This window comes from Acomys russatus, chromosome 29 (assembly GCF_903995435.1).
Source record: "Acomys russatus chromosome 29, mAcoRus1.1, whole genome shotgun sequence".
Lineage (NCBI taxonomy): Eukaryota > Metazoa > Chordata > Mammalia > Rodentia > Muridae > Acomys > Acomys russatus.
The window spans coordinates 33,913,598-33,935,669 of record NC_067165.1 but is presented as its reverse complement, the minus strand read 5'-3'; the positions used below and the strand labels follow the sequence as shown (position 1 = coordinate 33,935,669).

Here is a 22,072-nt window from a genome sequence, read left to right as displayed (position 1 = left end):
CGACTGCTCCTCGTGTAGCAGCAGGCAACACAGCTCACTTGTAAATGTTGGAGTTGGGGTGGTTGGTAAGAATGTGGTTTTGAGTCCTCAGAATCTCCACGGCCTTCTGTGAATACTCCTTCAACTGAAACAGAATTCAGAAAAGAAATAAACATGCTGGTTAAAAACCTGAGCCCCGAGCTCACAAGATGTCTCAGGAATAGAGGTGTTGCCACTAACCCTGGTGATCTGATTTTCACCCTCAGGGCCACATGACCGGAGAGAACTGATTCCAGCAAGCTGCCCTCTGACCTTCACACGCACACATGTTGCACATGCCCACCCTCACCCCTACATACTCCCACATCAGTCAATTAATAGAATCTAAATCCTATTGGAGAAAGGCCTAATTCCCAATTGGTTGATAGAGTCTTCCCTCTTCATAAGCACCCACAGCCCTTCGGCACCAGGCAGCCTTTGCCACCTGGAGAAAGATTATCTCACCTTTTTTATTTTCAATTCATTTTTATATTATGTGCACTGGTGTTTTGCCTGCATGTATGTCTGTAGGTGTTGAGATGTTGGATTTATAGACAGTTGTGAGCTGCCATGTGGTACTGGGAATTGAACCCAGGTCCTCTGGAAGAGCAATCAGTGCTCTTACCCACTGAGCCATCTCTCCAGTTCCTGATTATCTCACTCTTAAGTGGGCAGTGGCTATCTTGCTGGGCAATGGCTATCTTAAGTGGGCAGTGGCTATCTTAAGTGGGCAGCGGCTATCTTGCTGCAGCAGTATTCCTGGCTCCCAAACAGGTCGCCTAGCTCCATGAGCAGCACTTCCTTCCCAAGGTTGACCTTGGGACCTTTCCTTTCCTGTGTGACCTACTTCTGTGCCAGCCATTTAGACTGAAGAAAGACAAATTACCCTCAACAATAACACAACACTGTAATGCTACGTAACACAAATGTAACTAACACTGGATAGTCCAAAACAGACTCGGTGTGTGGAGATGGCCATGATATGGTCTTCATTCAAGAGAAAAGATTCCATATGGGGGAAGGGAAGTGGAGTGGGGGCTTCTCTTTTACCTTCTTCTCTGTCTGTGCAGTTTTCAGGGAGAAATAGCCCAGAAGGTCCACAAACTGGGCAGCCTTCCGACCATAAGCTGGGAGTTCTGGCCAGATAGACCACATGAGATCTAACAAGAGCTCCTGCTGAGCCTTGCTGGAGTTTCTGTAGGTAAATGGCAGCAATGAGTGGGGCCTCTCACCACCATGGCCCCAAACCGTCTTCACTGCGTCTCCTCCCACAGTCAGTCAGTCATGGGCCTTGTGGCTCCTGACAATCCTAACAGATGTAGCACAATTTACTGCCTTCATCCAATCTTACTCCAGAGCACAAGCCACCTGTCATTTTAGGAGCTCCTCAGCACAGCCCTCTGAGTGGACACTGTCTCCCACCAAGGGCATCAGCTTAATAGTTACAAAGCAGACAGGTCAACAAAGACGCCTCCAAGGTTTGAGATAAGCCCAGGTACTGGCAGAGTGACCAAGAGCATGTAATCTGAGCCCAGAGCTGCCCGCCCCAGAGCCACCCCGGCCCACCTGTAGATATGCAGCGTCAGGCAGTGGGCCTGCCAGCGCACTGAGGAAGAGTTGGACTCCAACAAGAAACAGCGCAGAAACTGGATCAGGGTCTCCTTGTCTGCGAATCTGTTCAGCTGGTTCACCAGAGCCGTACACAGCTGGTCCTCCTGGCTACCCGAACTCTCACCTGCAACATCAGGGCAGGACCAACTCACCCAAGGGGGCCTGGGGTCTTACAACCAGGCGGAAAGGAAGGAAATCTATCTGGTCATGAAGTGTCTGCTAAATGGCTGGGCTTTAGCAACTTCCTTGCATGTACAGCCTGACCACCACACCACTACCACCAAGTCCAGTACAGTAAGCCTGGCACCGGGCCAACAGCTACAGCAGCGGTCAGAGCTGCTCTTACTCACTCAGGGCTGGCTAAGTAAGTCAGGGTTTCTTTTGCCTACGATCATCTGTCTCAGGTCTTCGAGGACCAAAAAGGGGAAACCAAAAAGGGGAAGGGCTGCTCAGCACCCTCAGTATATTTGGGTGGCTACGCAGTTTTAGTACTATAAACATTCAGTGCATCCTGGCCACTCCGGTTTCTAACTCAGAAAGTCACAGTTAAGGTGTCCCTTTTGCCGTGAATGAAAATTATGACCAGGAGACACCAGAGAGCACGTGGATGCACAAGGGTGAAAGCCTTTCAGCATCTGCAAGTGAGTAATACACTCTGGAAGTGCAAAGCACCTATCGCAGGACCACAGTGACTCTCACCGTCTTTCTCTTTTTCCTTTTCTTCTTTCTTGCTCTTCTTGGTGGAAGATTTGGACTGAGCTGTGGCTTGTCCAGAACTGGCCGCAGCAGGGGCCGAGGAGGAAGCCACACTGGAGGGGCCCGTGGAGGCCGCCAGGGCTGCGAGCACTTTGCTGCCGCACAGAGCACAGGACAGCAGCTGCAGCAGCACAGGGGACACCCCCTCATCCACCAGGAAACTCACTTGCAGGAGGAAGTACAGGACAGCTGTGAGGAGAAAGGGGAAGTCAGCCCCGGAGTGACTGAGCTACTTAAAGCCTGAGCCTTCGACTGTGGGATGGGAGAAGGCTTTCTCCCCCAGTTCTCTCTGCTAGATGTTACCTCAAGCAGTGGAGTGGTCACAAAGGGTTGGGGTGACTACACACAGAGGGGATCCAGCCCCTAATGCCCTGAGTAAACAAGTTACACTCCTCTGTTCTCCATGGCTTCACTTGCTACGGCCAGGAAGTCCTGCCCTGGCTCCTGGAGAAGCCCAAGTTTTGACAAGGAGCCCTCATCACTCAAGTTCTCGTTTGCGTTCTCTTTTAATGGCTGTGTCTCCAGTGCCAGTTCATAGCTTAATACAGAGTGCTCTCCACAGAGGTCACAGTGGCAACCCAGGGAGGACCGCTTACAGTCATCTTTGATGCAGAACTTCTGCCAGTTGATGGTTCGCTGGGCGGCAATCTCTGCACAGGCCTTCAGATGCTCCATCTGAAACAGGGGCCAACCATAGATGAGTGATGCCATCTATCTGTGAAATAACACCCGCTGCTGTGTGTGTGGTACTGGCTTAACCCTGGTCTTCCATGTGAGGCAGGTGTTCTCTGGGTTGGTTAGGAGCCGGGCCACATATACCTGCTGCTTATACACAATGCTTATCTGCTTCCACCCCCTGCCCCCTCCTGCCACACACCCCCTTCAGTTTCCTGGGAAACCTAAAGCAAAGGAAGGCCACGCCCTGAGAAGCTACAACCCACTTCCTTTCTTTCATTATTAAAACAAGGACATTAAATGAGCAAGTGAGGCCATTCTTAATACCACAGATAAGGTGCTCAAATGTAAAACACTCCGTTTGCTCTCCCAAGTTCAGTGTCCTTAGGCAGCAGAACATGCTTATATTAAAGCTTCTTTAGTATTTAAGGACAAAACCCAGATGTACCCGTTGTACTTAGGTTGATCCTATCTGTGATGTGAACGAATGACCCTGGTAAGATGCTCAGTTCATCCACTTCACAAGTGAGGAACCTCTGGTGGTTCCGGTAGGAAGTTCCAGACCCTCAAGTGCCCGTGCTTGACCCAGGACATGGTATTCTCTGAAATATGTAAAACCCTCACCGCCCTGTGCCAGTGCCTCCTTGTCACATGGCCCCCCTAGCCCTACCATCCTAGCCCACATACCAGGCTGATGAGCGTGTCATACTGCAGAGCAGAGCCAGAACTGGCTGTAACCACACTGGCCCGGAGGAAGATGCCCTGCTCCTCTAGCAACTTCTTGATCCCACGCACATGTGAGTCCAAGGTGTGCAGGTCTCGGAGCTGTCGGTACTTTTCCTTTGATCCACAGATGAACAGCAGAAGTTTTCGGACTTGACGGCGGACGAAAGGGGTCTGCTGGATCATTAGGTACTTTAGAGACAAACACCAAAGTCAGTGTTATTCAGGGACAGAAAGCGCTACACTGGCAGCTACAGCCCTGGGTTGTTTTTGTTTTTTACAAACTGCTACTGAAAACATTAAGAGAATACAAGCCAAGTCACACTCATCCACAGGGACCTGGGTGGTGTAGACTGCCGGAGGCTGTGGGTGCTGGTGCTCTACGTAAGATGGTGTTGTAGTGCGGATAACACAGCCTCCTAGCAATGAAGACCTCTAGATAACTCACAATGCCTACCATGCTGGCAATGCTTTGTAAGTGGTTACACTATGCTCTTCAGGCAATGCTAGCAAGAAATGTTTGCAAATATTAGCTTTTTAAAAAATTTAAAATTTTTGGTATATGTTTGATCTATCTAGTTGGTTATATCTGTGGATACAGGACATATGGATACCAATGACCAAATGGGTAAACTCCCAGCCACAGTGGCCTCTGAGGAACTCAAGAATTCCTTAAAAGTATCAAAAGGACCTAACACAGAAAGGAAAATGTTTAAGTGGGCTGGGGAGACAACCAAATACTCGTATTCCTCTTCTCAAGCACCTAGGGATCTATAAGGAAGCTGGCCTCCACATCAGCCCAGTATGAAACATTCAACTCTACTTTTCAGATAAGGAGCTGGGAAAAGGGACAGGGGCCCCAAGTGACACTGTATCTTCCCAGAGTTGATCTTGGGTTACTATACTGGTTAAACTAGCATCTCTGCTCCAAATCACTTCACCATACTCTGCTGTGAGGCCTGACTAGAATCGGGCAACCTCAACTGCACCCTGGTGCTTGCACCCTCCTTCTTAGTGTCTGCCACTCGGTGGGTACCCTAGAGGGAAGCTGAAGGCAGGAGGCATGGGCTGCCTCAGCCCCTCTCAATGCCCAAGATCCAGCAACAGCTGTTCACAGAGGAACTAGAAAGGGCTCTCGTAGCAGCTTTTCTCCATACCCAGGTCTACAATGCATCTCCTAAGAACTACAAGGCACCAGAGAGCTGCAACCGAGATGCTGGGCCTCTTGTTCCTGGTGGAGCTGCTGGTGGTGTCTGTGTGGTCAGTGTTCCCTTTCTATGTCCTTGTATCTGGGTGAGAGATTTCACTAGTCACCCAGTCTCCTTACTGCATCAACATGGGAAAGAAGCAATGCGTGTTCTATCCTCCTGACTGACTTGAAGGACTGAACTGGCTACCAACCCCATGGAGACATTACAGAGACACAGAAACGAGAGCCAGTGGCTGCTTTGATACACATGCCCCAGTGAGTGTCACGGCACAACACACGGGAAAGGGGTAAGAGCTGGAGCTGAGTGAGCGGAATGAAGATGAGAAAGAAAACAGCTCACGAAGGGGAAATCACTACTTACTCTCCTGGAACAGCACCTGCTCAGAGCGTCACTCACCTCAGAGAGAAAGTAGAACCAGGAGTGATCAAAGACAGGAGGAGGGATCCGAGAGCTGGTGTCTGCAATCTTTTTGATTTGGTAGGGGAGCCTCAGCACCATTTCTGTGAGCAGCTGGGTGTAGGCCTCAAACACATCGGCAGCGTGCCCCTGGGAAGGACATCACCATGAGAACTAGGGCTCACCATCTTTTTGGACCACAACTGGGAAAAGGCTAATCACTGAGCATGAGGACGCCTTTTAGATATGGAGTCAGGGTTCCCTTACAGAGAAGCCTAGGCTCCTGAGGACACCTTAGCTCATACATGGATGACAGCAGAAGCAGCATATGGCCATAAAAGCTCTCACACTTGGGCAACAAGATGGCTCAGCAGATAAAGGCACTTGTCACCTGGCCTGAGTTTTGGTCCCTGGGATCAACATAATGGAAAAAAAACTGACTTTTGGACATCCCACACACGATAGACCGAGAGAGAGAAGAGCGTGCAATGTGGGGTGTACATGTACACACCCATACACACATTTTTTTCTAATTACAATACAAATTTGATTTGATTTAATTTACTTATTTTACTTTATGTGTATAACTGTTCTGCCTGCATACATATATGTGCACAATGTGTGTGCCTGTTGGATCCCCTGGAATGGGGTTATAGATGGTTGTGAGCCAATATGTGGGTGGTGGAAACAGCCCAGGTCCTCTGCAAAAGCAACAAGTACTCTTAACCTGAGTCATCTCTCCAGTTCTCAATTTTAAAAAACAAATTTTAAATTGTGCCTGTGTAAATGCCACATGTATTTGGGTGCCTACAGAGGCCAGAAAAGTGTGCTGGATCCCTGCAAACTGGGGTTGCAGGTGACAGGGAACAGAACGTGCACTGCAAGAACAGCGAGTGCTCTTAACTGCTGAGACATCTCTTCAGGCCCTGCTAAAAAATTTTTCCCCTGGAGAGACAGCTGTTCAATGACTGAGCACTGGCTGCTCTTCTAGAGGACCCATGTTCAATTCCCAGCACCGACATAGCAGCTCACAACCATCTGTAACTCCAGTCCCAGGTGATCTAACACCCTCTTCTGGCCTCCATGGGACCAGGCATGCACATGGTGCACAGATGTACATGCAGGTGAAACACCTACACACGTTAAGATTAAGTAAATAATAAATAAAAGTTGTATGAAACTACCAGTTATTTAAAGAGAGAGCAAGACAGAAGTACATGGTAAACCTGACATTTTTTTTGCCTATTATATCCCCACTTATTGGAAGCAGGCAACTTGTCTATCCTCCGGGCTCCACTAACTAGACTCAAAGGGAGTGAAGTATAACACCGTTACCACTGACAATGTGCTGGTGTGTGCCAGGCACTATACCAAGTCCTTTTGTAACCATCAAGCCAGCAGTGCTCATGGCCCTATGGAACAGATACAGTAGCTGAGGCCTGCTGAGGCTGGGGAGGAGCTCTCCATGCTCCCATGCTGGTAGGTAAGATTCCATGAGATTTTCTTTTTCCTGGGCTCATCTAACCAGAAACCCATAGTACCTAGCATGTTTATGAGGTATGTGACATGCAAATGGGATGTGCACCTTATTTAATGTTACACCCTCATCATTTCCCAAAAGGTTTCATGTGAAATTAAGTGATAGATTTCACTCGCTTCCTCAGGCTTCCACAAAGAAGCAGGAATCAGAAGCCCTCAAGGGGAGGCTGGGAGCAGCGGCCATCTATTATGTCACGCTGAGATTAGACCTCCCTGTGTGGCTCCTTCAGGCTGGTCTTCCTAGCCTCACTTATGGAAGGCAGAGCACAGGGCTCTGAGGAGAGCCAAGAGCTGCCTCCAACCAGAGAGGCCTCACCTTCACATACTGGCGGAGAAAGAAGGGGCTCATATCCGGCGGGGATGAAGTCGTGTGTGGTTTCAGCAACTGGCTGGTGGCCACAGGCTCCTCATCGTTCTGCTGGCCCTTCCAGTAGTCCAGCAGAGATTTGAGCACGTGGAGGCAATAGTCCACAGCCCCTGAGCTCAGCAGGGCCGCTGCTGTGGCACTGGAGATGAGCGAAGATGACTGAAAGGGAGAAAGCACGCAGAGCAGGGAAGGCCGTGTTGGCAAAACTGAACTGAGTCAGGTAGGCGACACTCCCCACACAGCTGTCTTAGGATCAGCCCGGACAGACACACACTCATCAGTGTGTTGCACTGCAAGTTTCTCAGCTGGCTCAATTGCTCACCCAGCTCTTTGCAACAACTGTATCTAAGAGAAAATAAATACTAGCTCTCAGCCTGACCTCACTACACCTCTGAGCCAGGGAGAGGAAGCCAAGACCACCTTTCCCTCCAAAGGCTGAAGCAAAGCAAGCAGCCATTCATCTGAAGGAGAGACAAAAAGTTCACTCCAGGTTCTTCTTGGCAACCTCCCCCTCCCAGTAGGGCTCTTGAGAAAGCCAGCCTCCAAAGGAGATGGGGTGAGCGATCGCATGCATAAGAAGCAGGAAGGAGCAAAGCTACTGTACATAAGACCATTAGAGAGCCTTGGAAATCCCAGCAAACCCCACAGCTCATAAGCTCATTAAGATTGGATGCAGTTCAGCCCCGATTTTCCCCGTCTCCGCTTTGTGCTAATCTCATTTCAGCACACACACTTGGCTTTCTCTCTCCTCTATTACCATACCTTATAGCAACAGAGACTGGGATCCTCTTAGCCACTCTGCTTTGCAGAACAGGCCCTTGCTTTTCCACAGTGGAACCTCCAAGCCCTTTAACCCCTCCTTGGAGGGATTGTGGGGAAGGACCTAGGCTTGGAAGGGATTCCGAAAAGGGGGAAAGTTCTGTTCCTGAAGAGGGAACGACTTGTACTTTCCTAGCTGACGATGGTCTTATTCTAACAGAGGAGTTTCCTCTGCCTTGCGCTAACCACTCCATTCTCTTACCTCGCCCCTACCCATAAGCTCAAAGCTCAAATACCTCACAGATGGAAGATTTGGATCCGGACTTGGTGCGGGACATGAAGACACTCAGGAGTCTCATTACGACCAAATGGACTTCATTCAAGGCGCTGCGCTCGTTCTTCTTGGAGACATCCTGCAGGCAGAAGGAGACGCCCAGACACCTATGCTTCCTCTAAGCTCCAATAAGACTTCCCCCACATGCCTTTCAGCACTGAAGAGAGAAGCAGGCTCCAGTGTGGCTGTGGTTACACCTGGAGCAATGGATGCCCTTGCACTCAGAGGCCATGGGAAGATCTAAACAATGAATTTAATGCCTTTACTTTTACTTTGCTGAGCTATAAAAAGGGCACAGGGCGCACGTGCACAGACTTTGTCCTGGTTGTCATTTCTACTCAGGATCCAAAAGCACACCAGGGTAGGGACTACACTCACTATTTTGAGTTCCCTGAACTAGAGGTCACAGAGGGCCATTACCTTGTGATGGTTGTTCTGTCAACTTGACATAACCTAGAGTAATCTGGGAGGTGGGGGTGGGGTCTCAGAGAGGGATTTACTGATCCAGCTGTTCTGTGCGGATGACTGTGGGGGACTGTTCTGATTGCTTTAACTGATGTGGGAAGACCTAGGCTGAAAGTGGGTATCAGCCACTGTCCCTGAGATCTGTACTCAGGACTAAGAATAGAGGAAGCTAGCTGAGCACCAGCATGTGGCCGTTCATTCTCTCCTCTGCTTCTGAATGGGATCTGCCTGCACCTTGTCGAGTCCAGTTGCCACCCTGACTTTGCTGCAGTGATGGGCTGTACCCTAACTGTAAGCTAAAAACCTCCTTTCCCCGTAACGCCCCTTTTGCCGCAGCACCTCAAGTAAAACTAGAACGCAGAGAAGCTCCTCCAAGGAAGGGCCTGAGATGGACTCCTGGCGAAGCCGCTCTCACACTACCTCGTTTTCCACGTGTCACACCTTTCCCCAGCTAATCCCTGCTTGCCACACAGCACATTTTCCCAGTTTACCTTTTTGTCCATGCCCAGCTCAGCAATGAGCTGGGCGAGCAGGTTGTCTAGGGCCCCCTTGTCTTTCTCATCTTCTCCATCCAGATCTGTAGTGAGCATCAGAATGACCTAGGAGGCAGAGAGTGACCAGAGGGATCTCCAAAGGCAGAACGGCTGCGCACACAAGTGTCATGAAGTAATCCTGACCTTGCTGACTTCTCTGCTCCAGGCTGAGATGCAGGAGGGTGTTCCAGATTCCAGGTCTGCCCTAGCTTAAATGCCCAGGGTTGTAAAACTCACCTGTGCCATTTGGGGCACTACTGAAAGGGTTTACATAAATTTTGTAAAAATAACTGAGTAACATGACAATCACGGTGGCGTAAAAGAAGACATAGTACTGATCTAAGAATTAAAGAGCAGAGTGTGTACTCTAGTACGTAGGACAGGCAGAGACAACACTGCCTGGGTGCCGGCAGTCTTTTCCTCCTAGATCTGTCAACTACCTAGCTAGATAGCCATGGGCACCCCCTAACCACAGCTTTAACCTGAAGAGCTGCAACTTGCAGCTCAGGCTGCAAGCCATCCTTTTGTGACCTTAACACCAGTCTTCTGAGGCCCCCAAAAAAGAAGTTTGCTGCCCAGGGGTAGCCCGACTGTAATCCAAGAGAACTGAGGGATACCTGCATGTATGGGATGGCTCGGACACCTCCAACATTTCGCAACTGGGGCAGTGTCTGCAATAATCTCTCCAACAGCATCAGGCGAACCATGTGTAGCCTGAAAGTCCACGGAACATATAGGAAACATGAAGAGGCATACAAACAAGACCCAGCTAAGTATAGCTCCTGCCACTGAAGCCGATGAGGAGCAAGCCTAACATGTTAAGCAAGTAAGGCGAGGCACAGTCATACATCCCTATGATTCATCCCGGCACCCAGGAGACTGAGGCAGGAGAGTCTGAAAGGAGACCAGCCTGGGCTCTAGTGAGTTTCAGTTCAGCCAGGTGTGGGTACTCAGTGAGATCCTCACAAGAGCAAAACAATAATAATGATGATGATATTATTATTACTATTATTACTACTACTACTATTATTATTATATTTAAAAAGTATTATGAATAACTTTATGCCCCAAACTGACAGCTTCAATATAATGAACAGATTGTACATAAAACACAAAATGCCAAAACTGACTTATAAAGAAACAGAAATAAGCCAGACATGGTGGCACACACCTCTAATCCCAGCATGTGGGTAAGCAGAGATAGGTGGATCTCTGTGAGTTCGAGGCCAGCCTGGTCTACAAAGTGAGTTCAGGACAGCCATGGTTATACAGAGAAACCCTATCTTGAAAAAACAAAACAAAACGAAACAAACAAACAAACAAAAGCCAAACAACAAAAAAAAACCTCAACAGCAACAAAAACAAAACAAAACACCAGAAATAATTCTCTACTACATTAAAAAAAAAAAAAAAACAACAACAACAAAAAAAGATTCTGTGTTTAAAAAAAATATTCCCTTAAGGAAAATCCAAATGCAGAGTAATCTTTACTGGTGAACTTTTCTAAAAATACAATTCTTTAAGGAAAAAGAAAACTGAAGCATGTCGGACTCATTTTATGAGGCCAAATAAGCACAGTGACAAGGAAAATTCCTCAACAAACATTGGCAAACCAAGTGTAGAGATATGAAGGGTTAACCTGTGACCAGGCATCTTCATGGCTTGGCTTAAGTAAGACAAATACAATTCATGCCCTCAACAGCTGTATGAATTATCTTACACTGGAAAGGGAATACAGTGTTAAGTAAAAAGAATGCAGCCAACTGAGTGCCTTCCACAAGGCCGGAAGATCCAGCCAGACATTAGACAAAGCAGCACAATCCAATTCCCAAAGCATGCTGGGAGCCACAACACCCCACCCCCACAGCCCCATGTCAGCAGTGCCTGAGGGGAAACCAGCAGCTTTCATTTCCTTTGCTACTTGGGAACACACACTCTTAGCACCCCTCCATCTCCCAGTTCTGAAATGCCTTGGTGACAGTGACAGGCTGGTCCTGACCTGTTGCTAGTGTGCACGTCTCCTTCAGCTTCCCCTTCCCCTTCTCCCTCAGAGCCGTCTCCTTCCTGGTGCCCAGTGGTGGTGCTGATGGCGCCTGTGCTTGAGCTAACGCTTCCTGGTCCAGCCGGATGGCCCTCAGCTGTGGCGTCACCATATGCACTGCTCCGGCCAGACACTGGAAGGAAACGATTTAAGAAGCGACATCAACTCCCAAGGCTGGCCTTGATGGGAAAAATATTAGATTTTAATTGGTTTTGGCTGGTATGGTCCAGGGCCCATAGTGCCCTTTCAGGTTTCACCTGTGCAACCTGCAAAACTGGCCTCAGCCTCAGCTACGAAACTGCTAGCATATGCAAACGCCATAGCAGCAGTGCTGGAGACCAGCTGGCTTATCATACATTCCCTCAGGAGGTAGGTAGTAAAAACCACTATAAATATCACTGCTCTTTTTGAACTATGTGACAACTGAAAGATGCTGTGAAGTGTTTCCATAGTAGCCACTGGATGTGACCTCCAGTCCCAAAACATCTGACATGGCATTGGGGGGGTGGGGGGGGAGGGTGTGTGTGTGTGTGTGTCTCTCTCTCTCTCTCTCAAATGAACTCCACCAGAGTGTGTGTGTGTGTGTGTGTGTGTGTGTGTGTGTGTGTCTCTCTCTCTCTCTCTCTCTCTCTCTCTCTCTCTCTCTCTCTCTCTCTCTCTCTCTCTCTCTCTCTCAAATGAACTCCACCAGACTGGGAGCCCCCACAACTCTCTGCAGAAACCAATCACAGGACCAGGTAGAGATCCCTACCTTGTCTGCCACCCCCAGCCCCCCAAACAGTAAGGCACATTACCACTGTGCTCGCCAGCCACCGAATCCACTGCACTTCCCCCGCTCTCTGAGCCCACGCTCCCGCCATGGTCAGCGGGCGAGGTCCGCAGGGTAGAGCCATCAGTTGCTGCGGTGCTGCCCTCATCGTCTGAGGCTGGAGCTGAGAGAGTAATGAGAGCTGTTACAGGTACAAACCCCTTGTTGGGGCGAAAGCATCACAGCACACTGCAGAGGACACAAAGCAGTCTGAGTGTCCCGAGGGCAAAGAAAAAAGGGGATCCGCTTTGCCGATTAATCGACAAAAGGGACATATGCTCTATAGGTCCCCCGCCAACAGCACCCAGACAGAAGTGAAAGCCCAGTGCACTGGGCATTTCCTTCACTGTTACAGTACGTGCAGATTCAGTAAGATTCTGTGACATGGACAATGAGTTTTCTCGGTAAATGCTTCATGGCCACCACTGGCTAGGTGTTACTGACACCTACTGAGAGAGCTGAACTAACCATTGCCATTCAAGCACAGAATTCCGTGCGGTTTGCTCAGCAATCCATCTGCTGTTAGGAATCACTTATCATGAGCTCGAGTCAACTGTTTGAGTTTTGTCTTTTTGGTTTTGTTTTCAATTTTTAAAAATCACACGGCCCAGAGGAGAGCTCATTGGAACATTTCACACCTCTTTATCATCCTCATCAGGTGCTACTGATGAAGCAAGGAAATTCCCCAGAGACAGCCACAGCATCCAGGGTCAGGGCTGAGCTGAGACAGGAGGAAAACGCTGGAGGAGATACACAGAGGGGGAAAGCCAAGACAGCCAGAGAGCACGACAGATAGGACCACCACAACACGACCACAACCACAACCTCGAAGCCTCAAGTGACAGCAACTCAAGAGACCTCAGAGCAGCGAGAAGCCATGGCAGCAGGCAGGGACAGCCACTCTTGCCCCTTCTTGACTAAGCAGGCTAATCCTCTCAAAGAAAACAAACAAGTGTAGGTATGCAGCAGTCCCTTCACGTCTAGGCTAGTTTTCAAAGGATTTCTCCCACGTGCTGCTGCCACCCAGAGTCTGGTCTAACTCTCTGTCTAGAATCGTAGCAGACTAGGAAAGAGACTTAGAACGAAGACAACATAAATGAGGGTTCCTATAGGCTGGCCTGGCCGCAAAACCTCTCTGCCAAGCTCACAGGTCTCTGCTGGCTGCTTGTGGCTTCAACTGATTTGCAAATGAAGGCTAAGAACTAAAAGCTTATCTTTCTTTCTTTCTTTATTTTTATTTTACGTACATTGGTGTTTTGCCTGCACATTATGTCTGTGAGGGTGTCAGATCTTGAAATTACAGACAGTAGTGAGCTGCCATGTGGGTGCTGGAAATTGAACGCAGGTCCTCTGGAAGAACATTCATGCTCTTAACCACTGAACCATCTCTCCAGCCCTAGCGTTATTCCTTGTCTCTTTCCATACTGTCTAGACATGTTACAACTCTAGCATATGCTGCAAAGCTAGTGCTATGGCCCATCAGCCAATATGATTTCCCTGGACCTCTCCTTGGGTATCAGCCAAAGCCAGGCAGCATGCAAAGTGTGAGGAAGCGGGGCCGCAAGCACTGATGCCAAGCCAACAGCACTCTGCCTTTCACTGCGTATAGCTAAAGCTGTAGCAGAAGCAGGAAGTCCAGGATGGCCTGTCAAAGCAGCTGCCCTTCACACTCTCACAGCATTGAACAGGGCTGCAGGGTCTTGGGACCCTGAGCCAAGCTCCGTGCTGTGGACAGTTACCTGATGCTGTGGTGTCAGAGAGGGTTCCTGCGTCCAGAGAGGAAGAGCTGGGTGCCTGGCCGGACAGTCCCAGGCTCTGCAGGCCCAGGGCACTGCTGCTGCTGCCTGGGAAACAAGTGGAGAGTGAACACAGGGTCCTCTCAGCCCTATCCACAGCATTGTTTTGGCCATATGCTGTTCTTAGGAGTCTAAACACCAGCACATGACCCCTCTGGCCACTGCTGTCCACCCACCAAGTTCAATTATAAATTCAAGAGGTATCCATCCAAAAAGCAAACCAGTAGGAACTATGAGACTGGCTTCTGGCCTACAACTGTCAGAGCCATCCCTCACTCTCCACCTGTACCTCTGAGCAGCTCTCACCCAGATCAACCTCTTCCCCATTTGGGGACAAGCTATGTCAGCAGGGTATCAGTAACTGCCAAACACTCTCTCCTGTGCAAGGCTGCTGTGTTCCTGGCATTGCCTTCTACCTTGCTGGTCCTGCTGCAGGCTCAGGGCAATGGCTAATTCAACCATGGTCTCGTCATCTGCATCAGGTGGGATGTCCAGCATGGGAGGAAAGCCCTCGGCACCTGCCAGCAGGGCCTCCAGGGGAGAGGGGTTGCCATTGTTGACATTTTCAGCTGTTTCCAAGACCATCGACTCAGACTGTAGAGAGAAAGCTCCATCAGTGTCCCACAGCAAACAGTCAGGCTGCTGAGTAGAAACTAGAGGGGAGCTGGAGGCTCCTCCTCCCGTCTCCTGCTGCCAGACTCACCACCATCTCAAAATCTCCATGGTCCACCTCACTCTGTTCCTGGCTCTCCTGACGGATGTGACCACCATCGGGGATGCTTGAGGACTGCATTTTCTCATCGGCATCATCGTCATCGTCATCATCCTTGTCTCCTGAGTCAAAGAAACCACAGTAACTGGAGGTACTCCCTGACATGTGACTGGTCACACAGTTGGGGCCCTAAAGGCAGGCCCCCACTGGCATGCTGCACTCACAAGGGCAAATTTAAAGGCACTAGGCTGGAGGCCCACTTCTCTTGTTTTTTGCAACTAGCAGGGTCTGTCTGGGGAGATGGTCATCAGCAGCCACGGCTTTCCCCTAACAGGAAAAGACTTCCAGTCCAGAAAGGATTTCAAAAAACAGAGAAACCAAATACCCAAAGGCCCTGCAAGCTCCATTTCTCAGAAGACCTTTGCCCGGACAGGAAAAGAAGTCAAGAGTGTTGGTAGTGTGCATTGTCCCTGCAGCCTAGACTTCATTTTCCCAAACAGCTAGGTCTGTACCATTTCTAAATTATGCAATCACTATGAGAAAAACCAAGACCAGGACTGAAATCTGAAGCCATAGACTGGAAACTGAGGCCACTGTGACAGGTCCTACTGGAGTCCTTCTCTGCGGGATGGCTGTGGAAAGCCCTTCTACTAAGGAAGAAGCCCAGGTGAAATTCCACACTGTTAGAAAAAGATGGAGACTGCCTTTCATTTGCTGGGTTGCGGAAAGCAAGTCCTTTCTTAGAAATATTAACTTTCTATAATATAGGGTGTGTGCGTGCGTGCATGCGTGTGTGCAGGCCAGGTAGCTATCAGATGCCTTCCTCTGTCACTCACGGATTCAGGCCGACTGGCTATCAGCAGATCTCCGCTTCCCCACTGGAGACCTGAACTCAGATTCTCATGCTTGCAAGGCAAGCCCTCTACCAACTGAGCCACCGTCTAGCTCGCCACCTAGAAAGGTGTCAGTTACCTCAAGATAGGCAGACAGACTGGGATACAGCTCAGTGGTACAGTGTTCATTTAACATGCACGAGGCCTAAGTTCAATTTCTAGCACTGCAGGGAAGCCATGATGTCTCCAAGACAGATGCCATCACTAGCACCTGAGACATAGCTAGTCCAAGTGGAGACAAGCTGCCAGGGTGAGCCATGCACCGGATTTCAGAGATGGCACCACAAAATGCAAAGCATTTCTCTAAGTTCTTATGCAGAATCCATGGTAAAACAACAATACAACATTATCTCTAAACTTGTTATAACTCATTTCTCTTTATTCTTCCCAAGTGTGGCGCTTGGCCATGCAAGCACATCATGAGGAAAGTCTGAAATTTGCTACCTAATGTATTATGGGGAAGTTCACTCAGGACTCTACTTATAAATAACACATTACAGATTATGCTAGGAAAAGTAGTTTTGCTCTAAATACAAAATGAAATAAAACATGTTTAGCTATTGTGACTACTTTTTTTTACATTTACTATTTATTTCTGTGGTGGCGTCACAGCACATGTGTGGAGGTCAGAGGGCCACTGATATGATCCTCCTACCACATGCGTCCCACAGATCAGCTCAAACTCAAGTTGAGTAGTGCTTGGTAGGCAGCCCCATTACCTGCTGAGCCTCTTCACTAGCTCTCACTGTGAGTTTTTAATCTATGTCTTTTGGGTTTGGGAGACAAGGTCCTAATTGATAGCCTAGGCTGGCTTTGGGCACTTGACCCTCCTACTGTATTATCTTCCTGAGTGCCAAGAATACAGGCCCAACAGCAATGCATTTTTAAAATTTTAATTACTGAGACCTTGGCTTTTTTACTTTGGAGACAGGATCTTGCCACATAGCCCAGGCTAGTCTCAAATTCAGTGTGTGTCTCATCTTATGCTGTGCTCCCCAAATGCTGCCCTCACACTGCAGAGACTTTTTAACTGCCTTTACATGTTTCTCCAAGGGCTTTTAGAATGCTTCAGCCAAATACAAGATCTTCACTTAGTCTTGTGGAAGCTTGTATCCTGGACATTTTACCACAGTACCTTTATGTTCCCATGACTCTGACGTCATTTTATTCTACCTTATACATTTTTATACACCACCCTACTGTACAGAATATTAGAAGAAGAGAAAATTGAAAAGCCCTGGTCAACATGAGCAGCACATCCCAAAGCAGCACGTCCTTTCTGGGCCCACGGGCCCACACCGAGTCCAACCTAAACCCGGACTTCACATTACCCATTGGAGTGTTGCTTCGAGGGGAGGAGGGCAATGTCACATGTCTCCGCTTGTTCCTGGGCCTTAGGACTCGAATTAGAGCTTGTTTACAGGAGAAGCTCACAGCAGGGTCCTAGGTTTGAAAAGAAATGTCAATCAGTCAGCAACCCCACCTTCTCCTCTTGTCAACCACTGACACAAGGTACAAGTCTGTCTACCCTCATGTGGGTCCTCCTGGCCAAATGCAGCAGGATGAAGGGGACCCACCTCTCCAGACCTGGCCCAGTGAGACCACCACCACCTTCCTGTCTGTTAGCTGCTGGGGTCAGTCTGCAAGGCCTTTTGACCCCGAAGCCACTTTGGATCTCTACAAATGAGCTCTGACTTCTCATCACACAATCAACCCACATGCTCCTCTCTGCTCCATGTCACAGACAGCACTTTCAACACTTATCTTCTGTAATGGGCACAGTGACTCAGCTTTCTGACACACAGTTAAACAGTGCCTAATTCTGCCACAGGCCCCAGACTATTACCTGGGAAGGAAGCACTGAACAAGGACCAAGTCCTCCCTTCCCAGCCTTTGTCTCCACAGCTCAGTTAGAACTTGTTATTGCTGATTCCCATCAATTTTTAAAAGATTTATTTTATGTGTGTGGGTGTTTTGCCTGCATGTAGGTCTATGCACCACCTATATACAGCTCCCAAGAAAGCAAAAAGAGAGTGTCAGATCCCCTGGAACTAGAGTTACAGGCAATTGTTACTATGTGGGTGCTGGAAATTGAACCCAGGTCCTCTGGAAGAGGAGGCAGTGCTCTTAACCACTGAGCCATCTCTCCAGCCCCTCTCATCAGCTGGGGTTGTGCTGATACGTACAGGACACAGCAGCATCTGCATGTAGATCTTGGATGCTGTGTTGATGCAGTCCAGCTCGCAGGTACAATAGCCATGGATAATGTCTACCAGCGCATTAACAGTAGCTTCAATGTGAGTGAGGCCTAAGGGAAGAAAAAGATCACCTGAAAATCTGTTGACAAAAGCAATTCTAGACCCCTGAAAGCCAGAGACAAAAGCACCCATTTTGTGGCTAGACAAAAGTCAGACAAGCACACAGCAAAGCATACCAACAACAGACACTGTGGCATAGCCTGTCAGCTGTAGTTGTGGGGTTTAATTAAGTCTCCCCAACTCTCTAAGTGCTCTTACAGATCCTGCCCCAGAGAAGTAGGAATCGCTGTAGACAGCCACAGACAAGGCAGGGAAACTCAAGGTGGGCAGATAACACCCCCTATGTTCCCCAAACCTGAGGTGTTGGCAAAGCAGGTCTCTGACAGGCCTTTTGGGTTTAGGCCTCGAGAGATCTTCAAACACCAATGGGCCCTGGGCATGTACTCTTCTCTTTGGCTGTGGGGTCTTCCCTCTTCCCCTAACTTTCAGGCGTGTGACACACAAGAGAACCAAGGCAACAGCAGCTTGGAAACAAAAACACTTTCTTTTCTTTCTTTCTTTCTTTTTTTATTTTATTTTATTTTTTTTGACAGGGTTTCTCTGTGTAGCCTTGACTGTCCTGGACTTTGTAGACCAGGCTGGCCTCGAATTTACAGTGATCCACCTGCTCTGCCTCCCGAGTGCTGGGATTAAAGGCATGTGCCACCACACCCGGCCAAAAAACACTTTCATGGTTGGTTCTATGTTCCTACCTTCTGAAATGGTTCTCAACCAAGTCTTTCAAATACATTGTCTTTAAAATAACAATTACAGAGTTGCCACTGTCATCATGGTAGTCATTCCCCATGTGAACTACGCAATCTCACGTAAAGAAAGCCTGTATCACAGACACACAGAGTCTTAGTCTGTCTGTCTCTCTCTCTCTTTCTCTGTCTCTGTCTCTCTCTCTCTCTCTCTCTCTCTCTCTCTCCACACCGCTAGTTCCCATGGGCAGCAATGCATTGAGCTCACAGACTTCTCTGTACTTCTCTGGAGGCAAAGGTCACACTGCTACAGAGTTTATACCTACTTCACTGTATCAAGATCCAAGTACCCCTGCTAACATGATACCTGGCAAGCAGGCAGGGGCCAGGAAGGCATTCTTGGGCTTAGATGCATGGAGTTTCCAGAAGTGGTTCACAAGCTGAGTGATGAAACTACAGCCATCTCCTTCCATCTGTTTCTGCGGCTCTTTCCCCTCATCCGCTCCTTCTACACAGGAGAAAGGAAATTATTAACATGGTAAATCTAAGACAGAATTTAATTTGTTTTAAGGTTAACTCAGGTCAAGGAAGCTTGCCTGCGGAGGGAGTTTCAAGTGGGGCCCCAATCAATATGCCAACTATCCCTAGATTCCAGCAGGCACATCTGGGAAAAAAACAGTCTGGGAAAGGAACATCACAGAAAACATTGTGTGTTAGAATTAGATAGAGAGGGAGCATTCAGGAGCTTTACAGCAGAGTCAAAGATGCCTGTTCCAAATGTTTGACTAAACCTAGGGGAACGTCTGAGTTTCCTCTAGAATGACTAGGATTGCACTGTTAGGAGGACAGGCAGGAAGGCAATGGCACACAGGAACACGCAGATGATAGGGACTACAGAGGCAGCAACAAGCTTTTTCTAGTAATGGCATATCGGGTATGGTACTGAGCCATGGCCAGCCAACGTGAGGACACATGATGAGAGTAGCACTGAGAGAAGCCACTGTGCACACTCACTCACAAAGTGCCACCGCCAGAGCAATGCCACAGCCTCCAAGTACTAGGGAAAAACTAAGCTTAGCTTCACCAAGAACATGACCATCTGCACCACTATACAAAGTGACAGAATAAAAGAAAACCCCACTCTCTGCCACACTTCTGCTATGGCACCAGGGTGAAACCAAACTTAACTTCACCCTTAATAACAGGCCAGCTGACATTCAGGACACTAAGTAAATTCAAGGATGGTTGGTTTAGTTAAAATGGGGCACCGTCAGAGGCCCTACAAAGGGAACAAATTATCTGTCATCAGAGCCAACAAGAACAGAAGAGCATGACAGAGGGCAAAGAAGGCGCATTAAGCAGGTTTCAGGACCACGGCCATGGAGGCCAAGTTCACCTGTTTCCATCTGGGGCAGCTTTGACTCCGTAAAGTGCACAAGGTTGTTAGGACGTGTGACGGCAATAGAGCGGGCTGTGATCACCAGCCGCTGGAACACTTCAGGGTCCAAGTCCTTGCCTTCTTTGCTAGACGTGTTGAGACACTGCACAGCTTTGCTCAGTAAGGCCTGGTCCTATAAAACAGCCGGGTCATAGAGGTCACCATAAGCACAGAGAGGGCTGGTAACTCCTTGCAAGAACTGTCACCAGCTACCAAAACCAATCTTCAGGCTGCTCAATACTCAACTGCCCGATACAGAATGAATAGTCTTTTAAGAGTCAGCAGCCACATAAACAGTTGCTAGCATCCGCTTCATCCACAGAACCGCAGCAGCAATCTTCCAAGGATGATGCCTCTAAAACAATCTTCCCTTAGGAAGCTTGGCAGGCTGAATTCATTCCTTGATGTTAAGAGACAGAGGCACAGAAAGATGGGCTTGGCAATGCCCTCAGCGCCTTTCCTCCTACTTGTCTGAACTGCCACATTTCTCATCTACCCAAAGTGGCCCAGCTTACCTCCCTTAGCAGATACTGGCTTTTGTACGAGACCCTCTGGGCCCAGCCATAACCCTATTCAACAAACCATCTGCCATGTATGTATGCCTGTCACCCTAGCCCATGACTGAGTGCTTGGGACACCAACATATTAACCACCTAGGGCACATTCCTGACACTTGCACTCTCCCATGGAGAAGCAGGCCCGCCATACTCACTCTTTTTTTTTTTTTTAAAGACTTGCTGATCCTGTTAGAGGGACAGAAAAATAAAGCAATGTGCCAGTGGCCCACTAGATGGCTTTCTCAGTCTAGAGCAGCATTCATCCTTCTTGCAGGAGAAATTTGTGACTCTGGTCTCAGTGAGTTCTTTCCTCCTGCTTGCTCCAGTAGGCCCTTGCTTTACAGATGAAGAGCCAACTTATTTGACTCCCTGCAGGACAATCTCCATTTCTACAGAAGGCCTCCCAGGGAGGGAGCCATTACCTTGTGGCTGTGGTAGGCCGAGCGGCTGGTGTGCAGGCTGGCCAGGAGGCTCTTCGACTGCTGCTGGACACTGGCGGGCGCTGGCAGGGAGAGCAACAGAGTGGCCAGCTCTTGGGCTGCGTGCTTGTTTCTCTCCTGACATTGACAGACAGCAGGGATATCACTCACCTGCTCAGGGCAGCGCAGAACGCTGTCTGCCCTTCCCTCTTTCCTTCCAGGCCAGCTGAGCTAGGTTACCCACCACTGACTAGAAAGAGCAGCAAGATGTCTAGACTGTCACCCTCCTAGGACACAGGTGCAGCAGCTCAGGGATGCTCTGCACATCAAGATTGTGCTGTCAGTATTTTTGAGCTCCTTCCCGCCTCTTCAGAAAGCTCCCGTGTGCTTTGAAGAAGTAACTTGCCTTCTCGATGATGGGGCCAACGGCAAAGCAGCTTTCCAGGGCTTCCAAAGAACTCACAACCAGCCTGGGGAGACAGAAAGCCTGGCTTGAGTACAAGCACTGTTCTCTCTGCCTCGTGTCGGCCTGGTAAAGCTGCAGTTGTGAGGACCTTGGGGAGTGCTACCGAATGCCAAATACAAAAATCAAAGCACAATAAGGCCTGCCACAGGCGCCGTGCATATCGCTGCCTGTGTTACAGGCCAGAAGAAACCTGGCTCCTGCTCCGAGATCAACCTGAGGCCATGTTCATAATCCGCCACTCAAAGACGGGGCTTTTCTTCCTCAAAGAGGATAAATGTGCTTCCTTCTGCTGCCTGTGGCAGGGATCCTGAGATGGGCTTAAGTCTCAATGCAGCAGTGCCCGAAGCTCAGGTGCTCAGAAATCAGCAGGCAAAGGGAGGCACCAGGGAGAAGCTAAAGCCATCTGTTTACACTGGCAATGTTAAGGTTAGGCTTCTGCTTGCACAGCCAGGAAAACGCACAAGCATTTCCTATGGGCTTTAAGCACAGGAGCAAATAAACTATCTTTAGACACATGCCAATGGAACAATCAAAGGGTAATACAAAGCATATTT

The 22,072-nt window shown here is 48.9% G+C and overlaps 1 protein-coding gene across 1 annotated transcript in view; it reads right to left on the bottom strand.

The window, feature by feature from the left end:
- Nucleotides 1–22,072, bottom strand: part of Ubr4 (ubiquitin protein ligase E3 component n-recognin 4) — a 111,757-nt gene that overhangs the window by 36,858 nt on the left and 52,827 nt on the right. Inside the window, exons 50-71 of the mRNA XM_051170919.1 lie at nucleotides 21,459–21,522; nucleotides 21,056–21,190; nucleotides 20,035–20,209; nucleotides 19,006–19,146; nucleotides 17,824–17,945; nucleotides 16,969–17,080; nucleotides 14,736–14,866; nucleotides 14,449–14,626; nucleotides 13,976–14,080; nucleotides 12,223–12,360; nucleotides 11,387–11,561; nucleotides 10,005–10,101; nucleotides 9,346–9,453; nucleotides 8,352–8,468; nucleotides 7,246–7,455; nucleotides 5,391–5,540; nucleotides 3,748–3,975; nucleotides 2,982–3,060; nucleotides 2,329–2,574; nucleotides 1,591–1,753; nucleotides 1,069–1,219; nucleotides 39–124 (exon numbers count right to left, since the gene is read on the bottom strand). Coding sequence (XP_051026876.1) covers nucleotides 39–124; nucleotides 1,069–1,219; nucleotides 1,591–1,753; nucleotides 2,329–2,574; nucleotides 2,982–3,060; nucleotides 3,748–3,975; nucleotides 5,391–5,540; nucleotides 7,246–7,455; nucleotides 8,352–8,468; nucleotides 9,346–9,453; nucleotides 10,005–10,101; nucleotides 11,387–11,561; nucleotides 12,223–12,360; nucleotides 13,976–14,080; nucleotides 14,449–14,626; nucleotides 14,736–14,866; nucleotides 16,969–17,080; nucleotides 17,824–17,945; nucleotides 19,006–19,146; nucleotides 20,035–20,209; nucleotides 21,056–21,190; nucleotides 21,459–21,522 — 3,111 coding nt within the window. The remainder of the gene's footprint in view (nucleotides 1–38; nucleotides 125–1,068; nucleotides 1,220–1,590; nucleotides 1,754–2,328; nucleotides 2,575–2,981; nucleotides 3,061–3,747; nucleotides 3,976–5,390; nucleotides 5,541–7,245; nucleotides 7,456–8,351; nucleotides 8,469–9,345; nucleotides 9,454–10,004; nucleotides 10,102–11,386; nucleotides 11,562–12,222; nucleotides 12,361–13,975; nucleotides 14,081–14,448; nucleotides 14,627–14,735; nucleotides 14,867–16,968; nucleotides 17,081–17,823; nucleotides 17,946–19,005; nucleotides 19,147–20,034; nucleotides 20,210–21,055; nucleotides 21,191–21,458; nucleotides 21,523–22,072) is intronic.